General features: G+C 36.5%; 1 protein-coding gene across 1 annotated transcript in view; it reads left to right on the top strand.

Moving 5' to 3' along the window:
- The window catches only part of INPP4B (inositol polyphosphate-4-phosphatase type II B), a 601242-nt gene that overhangs the window by 355320 nt on the left and 228264 nt on the right, over window positions 1–17658 (top strand). Inside the window, exon 10 of the mRNA XM_042781432.1 lies at window positions 7512–7659. Coding sequence (XP_042637366.1) covers window positions 7512–7659 — 148 coding nt within the window. The remainder of the gene's footprint in view (window positions 1–7511; window positions 7660–17658) is intronic.

Below are 17658 nucleotides of genomic sequence, written 5' to 3'. Positions count from 1 at the left end.
ACTTGACTGCTAACCAGAAGGCTGGTGGTTCAAACCCACCAGCCACTCCTTGGAAGGAAGATGGGGCAATCTACTTCCATAGTTATACTGCCTCGGAAACCCAAGGAGGGGTTGCTATGAGTCGGGTCTGATTTGACGGCACATAACAACAACAACAACATGAGATTTTATACTATGATTGCAGCTCTTTTTCAAAAGATGTGCACTCATAGTAAGTAGAAGATCATTTTATACATACATTTGAGCCATTCAAAGTTTGACACTCTGGCTTATAATTAGTTCAATAATTGCAAAAGTGCAATGATAAATTTAGAATTTGAGATTAATAACACAATGTTCCCATATGGCTATAGAGCAGCATTATAAATTAACTCCTATTTATCTTTTATTAATGTAACCACACCAGATGTCTGTTTTTATATCTTTCACCATCGTTTTACTTTCAAAATTTGTGTGTCTTCATATTTGAGATGTATCTTTTACAAGAGCATGTAAGTAAATTTTTAATTGTTAGGGTTATTTATCTTTATATTTAAAATTTATCTTTTAAATAAATTGAACATTTAGGACAATTTTTTTAAAATGCAATTATTAATACTTTTGGATTTCTGATATTTTATTTACTGCTTCCTATTGTTTTGATTTTTTCTTTGTTTGTTTCATTTCCCTTCTCTTTTATTAAAACCTCTTTATATTGCTGGGTTTTGTTTTTGTTTTATTTTTTTTTTCCTTTTATATTTCCATTTTGATGATGATTATCCTGGATTATTTTATTAAATATATAACAAAGGCTATGATTTAAGTTCATCCCAAGTGATATTAAGAATTTGTAGTTGTTGTTATTAGAAGCCATTGGGTTAGCTCTGACTCATAGTGACACTGTGCACAACAGAACGAAACACTCTCTAGTCGTGCACCACTTTCATAGTCATTGCTATGCTTGTGCCCATTGTTGCAGCTACTGTGTCAATCCAACTCCTTTTTTTTTGTTGTTTGCTGTCACTACTTTACCACGCGTGATATCTTTCTCTAGGGACTGGTCCTTCCTGATAATGTATCAAAAGGACATGAGACGAAGTCTTGCCATATCACTACTATGGAGTATACTTCTTTCAAGACAGGTTTGCTGATTCAGTATTCTTTGTCAATACCATAATTCAAATATGTAAATACTTCTTTGGCCTTCTTACTCACTGTCCAGCTTTTATATGCGTATGAGGTTATGGAAAATACCATGGCTTGGATCAGGTCTGCTTTAGTCCACAAAGTGACATCTTTTTTGCTTTTAACCTTTTAAGGTCTTTTGAAGTGAATTTTCCCAATGCAGTGCATTGCTTGATTTTCTGACTGTTATTTCCATGGGCATTGATTGTGGATCAAAGTAAAATAAAATCTTTGACAACTTCATTGTTTTCCATGTTCATCATGATGTTGCATACTGACTCAGTTGTGAGGATTTTTGTTTCCTTTATATTTTTTGTTTATGTTCAGGTGTGATCCATACTGAAGGCTGTAGTCTTTTATCTTCATAAGTAAATACTTCAAGACTTCTTCACTTTCAGCAAGCCAGGTATGTCATCTACATATTGCAGGTTGTTGATTAGTCTTCCTCCAATCCTGATGTCATGATCTTCTTCATGTAGTCCAGCTTCTTAGATTATTTACTCAGCATACAGATTAAATAAGTATGATGAAACATATACAACCCTGACTCACACCTTTTCTGATTCGAAACCGTGCAGTATAACCTTCTTTTGTTTGACATAAGCACTATTAAGTATTTAAGAATTCTCATTCTTTATAATGTTATCAGTTTTGGTTCTCTAGTGCTACTCTAACAGAAAATACGACCAATGTACAACTTTAACAAACAAGGATTTATTCTCCCACATATTAGGAGACTACAAGTCCAAGTTCAAAGTGCTAGCTCTAGGGTCCAAGTGAAGGCTGCTCAACCTTGGGCTTCAACTCTGCCTTTTGCTGCTGGACTACTCGAGCTGGAGGCTTCTCTTAACTCAGGCAGTTGCTGGCTGCTGAGGCTTACAAACCCAAGGTTGACAAGTAATATGGCACAGCCCTAAGATTATTAAGCAACATGGCAAACGACTAGTTCAAGTACAGAAACAGTCTTAAGATTGCCAGGCAACATGACAACCTGCTGAATGAAGACTCAGGTACATGCAGGGTCCAAGTGTCCCAAAAAGCTCAGAGACCTTTCTCAAAGCTTCTAATATACTAGAAGCAGACCATATGCCTAAGGCAGCTACTCAGCTGCTCACAGCAGATTCCACCACGAAACTGATTACCAGTCTCATCATGGGGAATCACTACATCCAGCTGCCCAGACATTCAAAAGCAAGCCCAGCCAAGTTGACACATAACATTAACTACCACATTACCACTAATTTGTTATGATCCACACAGATGGATGTGTTTGCATGGTCAATAAAACACAGATAAACATTTTTTCTGGTATTCTCTGTTTTCAGCCAAGATTCATCTGGCATGAGCAATGATGATATGCCTTGTTCTGTGTACCCTTCTGAATCCCGCTTGAATTTCTGGCAATTCTCTGTCATTGTACTTCTGGAATCATCTTGAATTATCTTCAGCAACGTTTTGCTTGTATGTGATAATAATGATACTGTTTGATAATTTCTACATTCTGTTGGATAACCTTTCTTTGGAATAGGCATAAATAGTGATTTCTTCCAGTCAGGTGGCCAGGTAGCTGTCTTCCAGATATTTTGGCATACATGAGTGAGCATTTCCAATATTGCATTTTTTGTTGAAATATTTTAATTGGTATTCCATCAATTCCTAGAACCTTGTTTTTCACCAGCGCCTTCAGTGCAGCTTAGAATTCCTCCTTCAGTACCATTGGTTCTTGATCATATGCTGGCTCCTGGAGTGGTAGAACACTGGAGTAATTCTCTTTTGTAGAGACTTGGTGTATTCTTTTCTTCTTCTTTTGATGTTCCCTGTATCATTCAATACTCTGCCCATAGAATATGTCAACATTGTAACTCGAACCTTGAATTTTCTTCTTCAGTTCTTTAAGCTTGAGAAATGCTGAGCATCTTCATTCCTTTTGGCTTTCAAATTTCAGGGTTTTTCACTCTTCATTATAATACTTTACCTTCTCTTTTTGAGCTGCCCTTTGAAACCTCCCATTCATCTCTTTTTCTTCACCATTTCTTCCGTTTACTTTAGCTACTCTATTCAAGAGTAAACTTCTTAGTCTTATCTGACATCTGTTTTGGTCTTTTCTTTCTTTCTTGTCTTTTTAATGACCTTTTGCTTTCTTCACATACAACCTCCTAGATACCATCCCACAACTCATCTTATCTGCAGTTATTACTGTTCAGTTTGTCAAATCTATTCTTCAGATGGTCTCTCTAAATTCTGGTTGGATAAACTCAAGGTTATACTTTTTTTTCATGGACAGGAATCAAATGGACTACAACTGTGGGAAGAGACAATGGGAAAGCTCAGTATCATTAGTCAGAACAAGGCCAGAAGTTGACTGAGGAATAGACTATCAATTGCTCATATGAAAGTTCAAGTTAAAGCTGAAGAAAATTAAAACAAGCCCATAAGAATCAAAGTATGACTCATAGCAACCCTATAGGACAGAATAGAACTGCCCCTAGGGTTTTCAAGGCTGCAAATCTTTACAGAAGCCATACCTTTTACCTGGAAGCAGCTGATTGGTTTGAACAGCCAAAGTTTTAGTTAGCAGCTGAGTGCTTTAACCACTATATCACAAGGCCTCCTTCATCTTCCTTGAGGTGATATGGATACTATCCTATCAATGACAGTGTTGTACTTCGGCATACATCTTGAAATGTTCTTTTTGACAATGAATGTGACATTGTTTCTCTTCAATTTGTCATTCCCACCATAGTAGTGCACATGATTGCCCAATTCAAATCAGCCAATATCAGCCCATTTTAGCTCACTAATACCTAGGATTCAATCTGCAAGCATTCCATTTCATTTTTGGCAAGTTCCAATCTGATTATTAAGAGATGCTTGCAGCTGTTCCTTCTCAGATTGAGTTATAGCACATCAGCAAATGAAGGTTCTGAAAGCTTTACTCCATCTGTGTCATTAAGGTCAACTTTTCTTTGAGGAGACAGCTCTTACCCAGTACATTTTGAGTGCTTTCCAACCTGAGGGGCTCATCTTCTGCCACATATCAGACAGTGTTCTGCTTCTATTCATAATGTTTCAGTGTCTAACTTTTTTTTAGAAGTAGAATACCAGATCCTTTTTCCTATTCTGTCTCACTCTGAAGCTCCACTGAAATCTGTCCACCATGGAGAACCTTGCTGATATTTGAAATACTTATGATATAGCTTCTAGCATCACAGCAACATGCAAGCCACCACAGTACAACACACTAACAGACAAGTGGATTAAGAGCTAAGCACAAATTAATTCCAACTGCCTTCCCTGTGATCTCATGTGCTGTTGTCATCTCATTCATTAGTTTTATTTATATTTTTAATTCAGTGACGAAGGTATTGTTGCTTTATACATTTAATATTTTTTATATATACTCAAATTTTTCCCACTTCTTCTTAACATAAATTCTATCCTTATCTTGAATTTATCTTTTATAAACTGTATGCTGAGCAAATAGTCCAAGAAACCAGACTATATGAAGAACATGACATCAGGATTTGAGGAAGACTTATAAACAACCTGTAGTATGCAAATGACATAACCTTACTCACTGAAAGTAAAGACTTAAGCATTTCCTGAAGAAGACCAAAAACTATAGCTTTAAGTATGGATTGCACCTCAACATAAAAAAACAAAAATAAAAATACAACTGGACCAAAAAGCAACATCATTATAAATGGAGAAAAGATTGAAGTTGCCAAGGATTCCATTTCACTTGGATCCACAATCAACACCAATCAAAGCAGCAGTCAAGAAATCAAGCAAAGTATTGGGCAAATGTGCTGGAAAAGCCCTCTATAAAGTGTTTAAGAAGAAAGATATCTATTTGAAGACTAAGATGATCCTGACCCAAGCCATGGTATTTTCAAATGCCTCATGTGCATGGGAAAGCTAGACAATGAGTAAGGAATGACTGCAGAAGAATTGAAGCATTTGAATTGTGGTGTTGATTAAAAATATTGAATGTATCATGGACTGCTAGAGGATCAAATCTGTCTTGGAGGAGGTATATCTGGTAAGCTCCATTGAAGCGAGAATGACCAGACTTCATCCTCCATATTTTGGTCATATCAGAAGGGACCAATCCCTGGAGAATTATGTAATGCTTGGTAAAGTGGAGAGTCAGTGTAAAAGAGGAAGCCCCTCAACAAGATGGATTGACACAGAAGCTGCAACAATGGGCTCAAGCATGGCAATAACTGGAATGCGCAGGACCAGGCAGTGTTTTGTTCTGTTGTACATGAGTTGGTCAATGGCACCTAACAACAACAAAACTATGACTAACAATAGCAAATTGCTTTGATTTATTTTAAAATATCTTTATTTAAACACATAATTTGATTGTGCATACTATTCTAGATTTTTAAATATTTTCTATCAACATACTGGGAATATTCTACTGTCTTCTAAGTTCTGTGGTATTTTTGAAAAATGACTTTTCTAATTTGTGTTAAAAGGGTAGAAGCCTACTTGAGTAAAGTTGCTGCCAGATGTATATCTATTGGTTGAAGAATGCAATGTTTAAATCAAGATTTCTGATGTGGTACCAAATCTGACAATGATAAGGTCTACGTTATAATTCTGGGAATAGATAATTGCAGATAACTGAATGAGTAACTCCTCATCTTAATGTTCAAAAATATATTGTTTTTTATCTGAGTAGTGAATGAAATAAGTTTTTATATAATCCTAAAATTCTGAATGACTGTTGTTTCCTATACATTAAGGAGGCCTTACCCAAGTACTGTTAAAAACAACAACAACAACAACAAAAACACTTCCATCAAGTTGATTCCAACTCATAGCAACCCTCGTTGGGTTTCCAAGGCTGTAAATCTTTCTGGAAGTAAATTGTCATCTTCCACATTCAGAGCAGTTAGTGGATTTGAACTGCTAACCTTCTTGTTAGCAGTCAAGAGCTTACCTACTATGCCACCAGAGCTACTCCATCCAAGAACTATATTCAGTATTATTTGGGAGCTCTGCTGGTGTAGTGCCTAAGGAATGTGACTGCTAACAGAAGGCTGGCAGTTCAAACCCACCAGCCACTCCTCAGGAAGGTTGGGCAATCTATTTCCATAGTGATACGGGAGGGGTTGCTGTGAGTCAGATCTGACTCGATGGCAGTGACTTTGTTTTTCGGTTAAAACCATACATCCGTTTTACTATCACTTCCATTGTTAATGGACTTTATTGGTAAACTGGAGCAAAATAATTATAGAACCTTGAGTGGTGATTTATCTGATATTTTATTGCCCATTAAGTTTTGGTATATGAGTGTAACAAAAACATTCATTGCCAAACAGAACTGGAAATAAAGTTCTGACCTGTAATCCATGTCTTGGAATTGTGGTGAGAGTACTGGTCTCACAAAACAGTATCAAATACTAAATATTTTCCAACTATCTAAACTTGGTTGCATGACCTTATTACTTGTCCCCCTTGATCATTGCCCATCCACTCTTAATCCACAGTCTCTTCATGGTCTCCCTGCCTTGTGCCTGAGCATATGTGGTTTTAGGAAAATGTGCTTCTGACTCATTGGCACCAAAATATTCACAATATTTGAATGTTAATCAATATTAAGTCAAATGAATGAACATTTCTATAATTTTAGATATGTTATTTTTGGTAGACATTTATAAACCTCTGAAACAATATTATAAAGCTTTTGTTGTTGGATGCCATTGAGTTAAGTCCAACTCACAGCCACACCATGTGGTAGAGTAGAACTGCTCCATACAGTTTTCTTCACTATAATCTTTGTAGAAGCAGATTTCCAAGTCTTTTCCCCCATGGAGCCTCTGGTAGGTTCAAACTGCCAAGCTTTTGGTTAGCAACTAAGTACTTAACTATTGTGCCACTATGGCTGGCACCTCATAAAGATTACCACTTAGTGTGTAAGTAGGTAAAGTTGACTAAGGGTAATGAGAAGAAATTCAGAAATACATGTGGCCGAAGCATGTATGTACATTTGCTCATCTATACTTATGAATACATTTATCTTTGTATTAAATTTAGAAGGAATTAATTGGTAGTAAATTAGAGACTCAGTTACCATGTTTATGAATTAGAGTTTGATGTATATATATTTCAATTTAATAAAAAATTGATGTCCTAGAAGTTATTGAAAAATTAAAGATGTAAAATGAAATTCTTAGAAGTTTAAAAATACAAATATATTTTATAATAAAAAAGCAAATTTTTGACCAAATAATTAGACTGGCACCCTGATTATCCATTTTCCTAATTGATCTGTATTAGATATGTATATATTTATAATTTAACTATTCCTTTTTTTTTTTTCCCCCCTATCCCAGTGTTAAAGAATCCAGTGTGTAAATTATATAGATTTCCTACCTCTGATAATAAGTGGATGCGAATCCGGGAGCAGATGTCAGAGAGCATACTTTCTTTTCATATTCCTAAGGAATTGATCTCCCTTCACATAAAAGAAGACTTGTGTCGGTAAGAGAAAATCATTTATGATTGCCTCTCACAATAATAAAATTTTCTTAAGATCTAATGACAAGATAAAAATCTAGACCTACACTGTCCACTACAGTGGCCATTAGCATAGTTGCCTGTTGATCACTTGAAATGTGATTGGTCTCAACTGAGATGAACTGTACATGTAAAATTCATACCAGCTTTTGAATTCTTAACATACAAAAAGACTGTTTTTTTTGTGGATATAATATTAATGTTAATTTCACTTTTTAAAGTTGTTTAACTATGACTGCTAATAAATTTAAAATTACATCTTGTAACTATCTTTTATAGCTCATGCTGTAATTCTATTGGACAGTTTGGTGTGTAGACAATAACCTGAGCTTTGGCTTTGCTGATAATTCTCAGGGTCTCTACCACATCTGCTTAAGGTGAATCTTTCTGTAAAAAATTCCTATTTGACTCTTCTTTAGATGTCTCATCTGTAACAAGATTTTCAGATAATTGTTTGTCCACAAACTCCTTGAGAAGATCGATAAAATGTGCTATGCTAGTGTACATATTGTTGCAGAACAAAGTGAAATTAATTGCTATAATAAGACAGAAGCACTTGTGAACTGATTGGTTAATAAGAATATTCTCTGAGCCATGACAAATCAAACAATTTGTTTCTTTGCTTTATAAGCTGCTTGTGACTTTAAAAATCCTGAATACAGCATTAAACACTGTCAAAGCTCTAAATCTCAGAAAATTAGCAATTATTTGTAAGAGTTAACATTCTGTAATTGCTGAAGTACATAGCAGAGTGTGAAATGTCTCAAAGTTGGAATTCTGGCTTATGTTCACATTAATACACACAATTACATAATAATATTGTACCTTTTTTTGCAAGCTCTAAAATTCCCAGGGACAGGGCAAGTGAAGACTGGCAGACATTGACAAAATTGCTCAGCATAGGAATGACCACAAAAATACTACAAATCCAAGCTTAAGAAAAAAAGCAAAGAAAACAGAACCTGAATTTTAAGGGAAATTAGCAGGAGCATGGGTTTTAAGACAATGATTTTGATATAGGGTCATAAAGACTGAAAAGCAGATAAGGAGGTAGAGGTTTGAGTGTAGCAGAGTGAGGATGACCAGGCCACAGCGATTAGACAAGTGGTGTTGACTCAGGCAAAAGATACCGCAACATGCCCAGCATCCAGGAACAGAATCAAAGAGAACTACATAAGAGTCAGCTGCAATAATGCATTTTACAAGCGAAATTATTCTGAAATGAGTTTTCAATATCATCTTGACATAGCATTAGGACTGTAAGTAGATTATGTTGTTGTTGTTGTTATGTACCTTCAAGTCAGACCTGACTCATAGTGACCCCTCCTTGGGTTGCCGAGGCAGTATCACTATGGAAGTAGATTGCCCAACCTTCCTTCCGAGGAGTGGCTGGTGGGTTTGAACCCCCAGCGTTCTGGTTAGCAGTCAAGTGCCTTAGGCACTATGCTACCAGAGCTCCCATAAGTAGATTATGGGGGAAACAAATTCCCAGAAAGGATAAGTAAGCTTGTGTGGTTAGAGTAGAGGGGCATGGAATTTGGACCTTTGAATTCTTGCTGGAATCATCACCCTCAACATAATTGCATTCTTGGCCATTGGGCACTAAAAACCACTCCAACTAGAGCCCTGAAAATATCATCATTTCATAATTAAGGGTTTGAAGGAGTAACTGCTTCTTATAAGGGTTACAAAATAAGGAGACCCCTAGTGGACAAGTTAGAAGTGTCAATCAAGATCTAGCTCCTATATATCAGCTGAGAACAATAGGATGAGAAAGAATTTCCCAGATAAAGCAGATTTAAGAAGTTAGCAAAATAAACTTTACCCTATAAAATTACAGGAGCTCTGGTGGTGTGGTGCCTAAGCCATTTGACTGCTAACCAGAAGGCTGGCTGTTCAAACCAACCAGCCACTCCTCAGAAGGAAGGTTGGGCAATATACTTCCCTAGTGATACCACCTCGGAAACCCAAGGAGGGATCGCTATGAGTCGGATCTGATTCGATGGCAATGAGTTTGATTTTTGGTTTATAAAATGACACCTGTTTAATTGGATCTGATATGTTGTTAGCCGCTGTTGAGAAGTCACTAACTCATGTAAACCCCATGCACGATTGGCCAAAAAGCTGCCCAATCCTGTGGCTGGACTGTTGTGATCCATAGGGCTTTCAAAATAAAGCACTTGCAAAGATACAGAAAATAAAAATGATGGCACTTCATAAAAACACTGAAACCTATTGGCATGGTATTGGAGAAATTGTACTAATTTTAGGTTAGTATTTTGAGGTTGAAAATCTTAGTTGATGGGCCATTAATACTACGTCATCTGAAAATCCAACAAGTTAATAGCGCAAAAGTACAAAGACTCTTGCTTCTGCTTCATTCTTTTTTTTTTTTTCCCCTTTATCCTTAGTTTGTTGTTGTTAGGCATCATCAAGTCAGTTCCAACTCATTTTGATCCTATGTACATCAGAACTGTGCCCAGTCCTGCACCATTCTCATAATCAGTGCTATGTTGCAGCTCATTGTTGGATCCATATGTCAACACATCTCATTGAGGATCTTCCTCTTTTTCACTGTCATTGGTTTAGAAGCATATTAAAGACTAAGTAGTTGTCTTTCTACTGCTTGTCTGCTACTTTTGAGTCTTCCACAGTGCTATGCCCAATCCCTACCTCTATTCCCAATTCCATTGATATCTCTCTGACTCTATCCATTCACTGACAGGAAACCCTAGGAAGGAATAATGAGTAGTGAAGAAGGAGAAAAAAGGTTATTAAGGCATTTCATTTTAACAGGCATAGCCACTATAATTACTGTGGTTTTCTTAACACTCTGAAGTGTTGTCCACTCACCCTGTTCTCTAGACTTTCTCTGTATCTCTTTTTTCATATGCATTCACAGAACAACAACAACAACAACAAATGCAAACACCTGGAAGGAGCTGGTGGGCAGTTTGAGTGGAGACAAAGAAGCAGTGTCTCTAAATATAAAGTACCATTTCCAAGGACAAAACTAGAAATTGTTATCAGTGTACATTGGAGACTGCTCAAAGAAGAAAATCCCATTTCAAAGCAATTAAAAGCCTCACAGATTCCGAAAATTGACTTGGGTGTATGATGGCCACCTTGTTTCATATCTTTTCCTTTCTTTAACACCTTTTTTGTATAAATACCTCATGATTAGAATGTGTTAAAAATAAAAAATAACAATGAATCTTTAAAATTTCATTCAAAAAAAGGGAAAAATCATTCCAATGACTCAAAAGGGAAATAGAAGAAATTTGTAGGCAAATTGACTTGCAGTCTCAGTAGAGTGTAAGAAGATACAGTTAACATAAAACAGAATCAGAGAGTCTAAGAAAAGGGCCATCTAAGAGGAAAAGGCCAAGATGAAAAATACAATGGATGGAATAATGTAATTTTAAAGTACAGAAGCCAAATTAAATCTACAGTGGAAAAGCACAGACTTTACTCTGAGAAATTGTGTCCGTAACGTGGAAGATAGACACGGTGAGCTCTTCCCAGGTGCTGAACAAAAATAAAGAAAGATCAAAATGATGAGAGAGAAGATGTTAGGTTAGCAGGGTGGAGAATTGGAAACTATTAAGTAATTTGAGTGTTTAGGAAATAAATTAACGTGAAAACTTATACATGAGAAAAGAAGACTGAGTCTGCATTTTTTTTTTTTCTTCTTCATGCTAAAATCAAGGTGACCTTACACTTCTGTGTAGGGCTTAATGGCAGAAATCAATGGAACAACAACTATTGATTTTTGAAGGAAAATGCTGTGACTCCATGTTATGTGAGGGACAGGTTATTACTTTTTTTTTTAATGAATGAAGGCAATAGAAATTATACTAATAAATATGCAGGAACTCAGAAAATACCACCCACAAAACTTTCTTGAAAAACCTAGTTGAAAACATATGCCATTCAATTTAGAAAATAATTCAAGAATGTGAGACTTTGGAAATTGTCTTGAAAACAGATTTTTTGAAATATTTTTCTTGGTTGGGTGGAATCTCTAACCTGGAACAGTGCTTTACCCTCAAGTTTTCTCAGCTGCTCTTATAATACTTATGCTCAAATCCCAGAAAGCATTTCAGTTAAGCTAATTTCTCTCCCCATTTCTCAATCTAGATGGACTTTCCCCTCTTATTTGACAAAAACAACCAATACTTCAGTGCTTTTATCTTTTAGTAATTACCAACAGGGCAAAACATTTACTTAAGTGATTTTTAAACAAAAAGCTTTTTTTTTTTTTTCTCTCCCTTCTTAAAAAAAAAAAAAAAAAAAGGTTGCCTAGAGTGACATATATACCCACTGCCATCAAGTTTACTCCTACTCATAGCAACCCTATAGGACAGAGTAGCACTGTCCCCATAGATTTTCCAGGCTATAAACATTTACTGAAGCAGAATGCCTCATCTTTCTCTTGTAGAGCAGCCGGTGGGTTCAAACTACTAACCTTTTGGTTAGAATCCAAATGCTTTAACCACTAAGTCACCAAAACTCCCAACATTATATGTATATCATGGTCATTTTTGTTGTATAAATTTTGTGAATCTTTGAAATAAATATTAACCATGCTGTATCATTTAATTTTAGTTGGTATCTTAGTTTTGTAATGCTGCTATAACAATACGTAACACATGTCAGTGGCTTTAAAGAACAGAAATTAATTTTCTCACAGTTCCATAGGCTGCAAGTTCAAATCTGGGTCTTGTACATTTGCACTCCTTCTGTGGACTTTTCTCCTAGTTTCTGGTATCTGTCAGAAATTTCAACATTCCTTTGCTTGTAGAAGATATTCAACTGGCATGTGTTCTCCCCGTGTGTGTGTATCTCTCTGTATATATTCTGCTTTTTTTTTATAAAACACTATCAGAAGTGATTAGGTTTAGGACCCTACTTTGGTAAATAAAATGTAATTAGCTGTCACTAAGTCCCTTTTCATACCCCGTTCTACATAGTAACTGTGGACGTACATTTACATATATTTTTTAAAAGGAAAGTCAGTAAAAACAGTAGGAATTTAGCCATGCCCATCAACAGGAGTCATTAAACTTTTTCTTAAAGGGGCAGATAGTGAATGTTTTTGGCTTTATGCCTTTACAATTCCTGTCCCTATTACTCAGCTCTGCCATTATAGGGTAAAATCAATTATAGATTACTGACATGAATATGTGTGCACTGTTTCGACAAGATTTTACATTAAAAACAGATAGTGGGACATGCCCTTTCTCTCAATTACAAGATGATTGGCTTCTAAGAAATCTGGGTTTTGAAAATCCTACACTTTCCTCATGATAAATTGACTCTTTCAATCTTTTTTAACTTGAAATTTGAACTTTAATATATAAATTGATGACAAGACCCAGTGAATAGTTCTGGTTTGGTAGGTTGCTATCTCTATTTAAAAAAAAACAAAAACATAACTGTTGTTGGATTGATTCCAATTTATAGCAACCTTATAGGACAGATAGCACTGCCTTATATAGCCTCCCAAGGTTATAATCTTTATGGAAGCAGACTGCCTCATCTTTCTTCTGTGAAGCAACTGGTGGGTTCAAATTGCAGATCTTTTGGTTAGTAGCTGAGCACTTAACCACATCACCATCAGGTCTCCTTATCATCTCTACAGATAAATTTTTAAGCAATTATTTGACTATTTCATAATTTAACTTCCTTTATCGGATTAAAATGATTGGTATTATTAATATGTCTCATAAATTCAAAGATAGACATTTCCTAAAGTATGGCTATGGGTATAATTGTGACAGAAAATAGCAGTATTAACGAACAGAATTAAGGAAATGTTGCATCTATATATAGCCACAACTGTATTTTAAGAACAAAACACTATTAGTAGTTTTATTTATTTATTTGTTTAACTCTGAAAGAGTGTAATCTCACTCAAAACATTCAAGTACATAATTACTTTCACACAAGTGAGGTTGGTACACACTTAACATTAAGTTAGTATGAGTCTATTCGCATGAGATCACGTGGGCAAACTGTTAATCTGTGGAATATATGTGCATATGTATAAGTGAGGAAAATGTTATCTTTCTTGACTAGTCATACCATGAAGTACAAATGTTGGCTAGGAAATATGGGCAACAGCTACTTTCATATGACTCAACCACTACTGTCCTTGCCTAAAGCTACCATCTAAAAAAAAACTCTTGGTAATAGTTTCATAGTCAGTGTGACATTTAGACTCAATGTGACCAACTGCTTTTATTAAAATTGATGAGGTATATACCCAAAATGTTAGGGCTAGATTAGGGTTCAAATCTTTTGTAATAGGGTTTAAATCCTTTAATTTGGGGTCTCTCTCTAATTTAGCTAAGCATTACCATCTTCTGGGTTTAAGTTCAGATACACTACACTTTTTGAACTGACAGCAAAGCACTTTCACAGCACTGTACTTTGAATTTTATATTTTGATTTAGGTCTGAAAATTTTACAAGCAAGAGATCTGATATATCACTCAAGTTATGTTTATTGCTGAAAAGAAGGGCTCATATTGTGCTTAGTAATTTTCTTATTCTTTGATCCTGAAGCCACATTTCAGAAATATATAAAATATATATTGAATTTCTACCATTAAAATTATATATACTCACTGGAGAAAAATAATAAAAATGTAAAAAGTATAGAAAGGAAAGACTAACATCACTCTACACTCACAACCCAGAAATAACCATAGTTAATATGTTAGTATAAGGAGCTCTGATGGAGCAGTACCTAAGGCATTTGACAGCTAACCAGAAGATCGGCAGTTCAAACCCACCTGCTCCATGGAAGGAAGATGGGGCAATCACCTCCATAAAGATTTACTGCCTCAGAAACCCAGTAGGGGTAGTTATGAGTCAGAATAGATTCAATGGCAGTGAGATTCAGAATATGTTAATATACTTCTTTCTAGTCTTTTTTGATGTATCAAGCAAAATTAAGTTTGCTAATCATTAGTTTTCATTTTTATTTAACATATAATGGGTTCACAAATGCATTGGCAATACAACTCAGATGTGCAAGGAAAATTACATGTCAATGTTTTCTACATCTATTCTGATCTTTCTAAGACAGACGATTTGAGCCCCATAACTTTCATAACCTGGTATCATGCTTATGAATGTGTTACATTACATTCCAGAAGGGACTTTGCAGATGTAATTAAAGTTACTAACCAAAAGAAAAAAGAAAAAGAAAAAACAAAAATCACTGCCACTGAGTTGGTTCCAACTTATAGCGACCACTCCTTGGGTTTCCAAGGCAGTGTCACTATGGAAGTAGATTACCCCATCTTCCTTCCAAGGAGTGGCTGGTGAGTTTGAACAGCCAGCCTTCTGGTTAGCAGTCAGATGCCTTAGGCACTCCACCACTAGAGCAGCTAACTGTTGTTGTTGTTGTTGTTGTTATGTGCCGTCGAGTCAAACCCGACTCATAGCAACCCGTCCTTGGGTTTCTGAGGCAGTATCACTACAGAAGTAGGATCGCCCAACCTTCCTTCCGAGGAGTGGCTGGTGGGTTTGAACAGCCAGCCGTCTGGTTAGCAGGCAAGTGTCTTAGCCACTATGCTACCAGAGCTCCCGAACAGCTAACTAGTTGGCTTTAAATTAGAGAGATACTCTGTGTTATTTAAATTGCTCCTATGTAATCACAGAAGCTTTTATAGAGATTTCTCTTTGCTGAGCATTAAAATCAGAGATCCAACAGCAGGGGAATTGAGAGATTCTTAGCATGAGAAAGATTCAATGAGTCATTACTGGTTTTGAAGAGAGAGGGAGCCATAATCCAGGGAATGTGAGCAGCCTCCAGATGCTGAAAACAATCCCTAAACAACAGCCATAAGGAAATGTGAATCTTAGTCCTATAATTGTGTGGAACTAAATTCTGCCAACAACCTGAATGGGCCTGGAAGAAGATTTTCCTCCAGGGCCTTCAAAAAGAGCCCAGGCTGGGTTGTACTTTCATTTGGATCTTGTGAGGCCCTGAGCAGAGAATCCAACCATGTCATTCCAGACATCTGACCTACAGAACTGTACAATGATAAATGAGTATGGTTCTGTTGTTCTTCTTGTTGTTGTTAGGTTCCATCAAATCATCTCCAACTTATAGTGACCCTATGTACAGCAGAACAAAATACTGCCCAGTCCTATGCCAGCTCTATGATCCCTGCTATACCTGAGCCCATCATTGTAGCCACTGTGTCAATCCACCTTGTTGAGGGCTTTGCCTTATTTTGTTCACTTTCCACTTTACCAAGCATGATATCCTTCTCTAGGGAATACTCTCTTCTTACAATATGATCAAAGTAGGTGAGATGAAGTCTGGCCATTCTTACTTCCAAGGAGCATTGCAGCTGCACTTCTTCCAGGACAGATTTGTTAGTTCTTTTAGTAGTCCATGGTACTTGCAGCATTCTCCAAAACCAAAACTCAAAAGCATCCACTCTTCTTTGGTTTTCCTTATTCATTGTCCAGCTCTCACATGCATATGAGGCAATTGAAAATACCATGGCTTGTGTCAGGTGCAACATAGTCCTCAAGGAGACAACGTTGCTCTTCAGCACTTGAAAGAGGTCTTTTGCAGCCAATTTGCCCAGTGCTATAGGTCATCCGATATCTTGACTGCTGCTTCCACTGGTGTTGATTGTAGAACTAAGTAATATGAAGTCTTTGACAACTTCAATCTTTTCTCCATTTATCATTATGCTGCTTATTGGTCCAGTTGTGAGGGTTTTTTTTTTTTTTTCTTTATATTGAGGTGCAATCCATACTGAAGATTGTATTCTTCAATCTTCATCAGTAAGTGCTTCAAGTTATCTTCACATTCAGCAAGCAAAGTTGTATCATCTGCATAACACAGGTTGTTAATGAATCTTCCTCCAATCCTGATGCCACGCTCTTCATATAGTCCAGTTTCTCAGATTATTTGCTCAGCATACAGACTAAGTAACTATGGTGATGGGATACAACTGTTACACACTCCCTTCTTGATTTTAAACTATGCAGTGTCCCCTTGTTCTGTTCAAAAACAGCCTCTTTGTCTATGTACAGGTTCCTCATGAGTACAATCAAGTGTTCTGGAATTCCCACTCTTCTCAATGGTATTCATAATTTGTTGTGAGTCCCACAATTGAATGCCTTTGCATAGTCACTAAAACACGAATAAACATCTTTCAGGTATTCTTTGCTATCAGCCAAGATCCATCTGACATCAGCAACGATATCCCTCATTCCATCTCCTCTTCTGAATCCAGCTTGCACATCTGGAGGTTCTCTGTCAATGTACTGCTGCAACGATTTTTGAGTTATCTTCAGTAAGATTTTACTTGTGTGCAATATGAATGATATTTCTTGATAATTTCCACATTCTGTGGGATCGCCTTTCTTTGAAATGCGTACAAATTATGGATCTCTTCCAGTCAGTTGGCCAGGTAGCTGTCTTCCAAATCTCTTGGCATAACCAAGTGAATGCCTCCAGGGTGGCATCCGTTTGTTAAAACATTTCAATGGGTACCCAGTCAATTCCTGGAGTCTTGTTTTTCACCACTTCCTTCAGTTCAGCTTCTATTTCTCCTTTCTATACCATTGGTTCTCAATTATATGCCACCTTCCAAAATGGATGAACATCAACCAATTCTTTTTGGTACAGTGATTCTGTATATTCCTTCCTTCTTCTTTTGATGTTCACTGCATTATTCAATATTTTGCCCATAAAATCTTTCAATACTGCAACTCAAGGCTTATTTTTTTTCTTCAGTTCTTTCAGCTTAAGAAATGTAGATCATTGCAAAAACGGCAAGGAGGCCACATGTTCTGACCTCCTCTAATCCCACAAAGGGAAGACAGGGTTACCAGCAGTAACCCAAGGCCTATTACTGCCAGGCCAGACATGTTGCCTCCCTCCAGTCCTTTCTCCAACCGTTCCTCCCAGAGCACCCACCACCTC

This window comes from Orycteropus afer, unplaced genomic scaffold (assembly GCF_000298275.1).
Source record: "Orycteropus afer afer isolate SDZICR_OR568_19922 unplaced genomic scaffold, OryAfe1.0 scaffold00120, whole genome shotgun sequence".
Lineage (NCBI taxonomy): Eukaryota > Metazoa > Chordata > Mammalia > Tubulidentata > Orycteropodidae > Orycteropus > Orycteropus afer.
The sequence above is the reverse complement of the archived record's forward strand: the minus strand, read 5'-3'. Positions and strand labels throughout refer to the sequence as shown.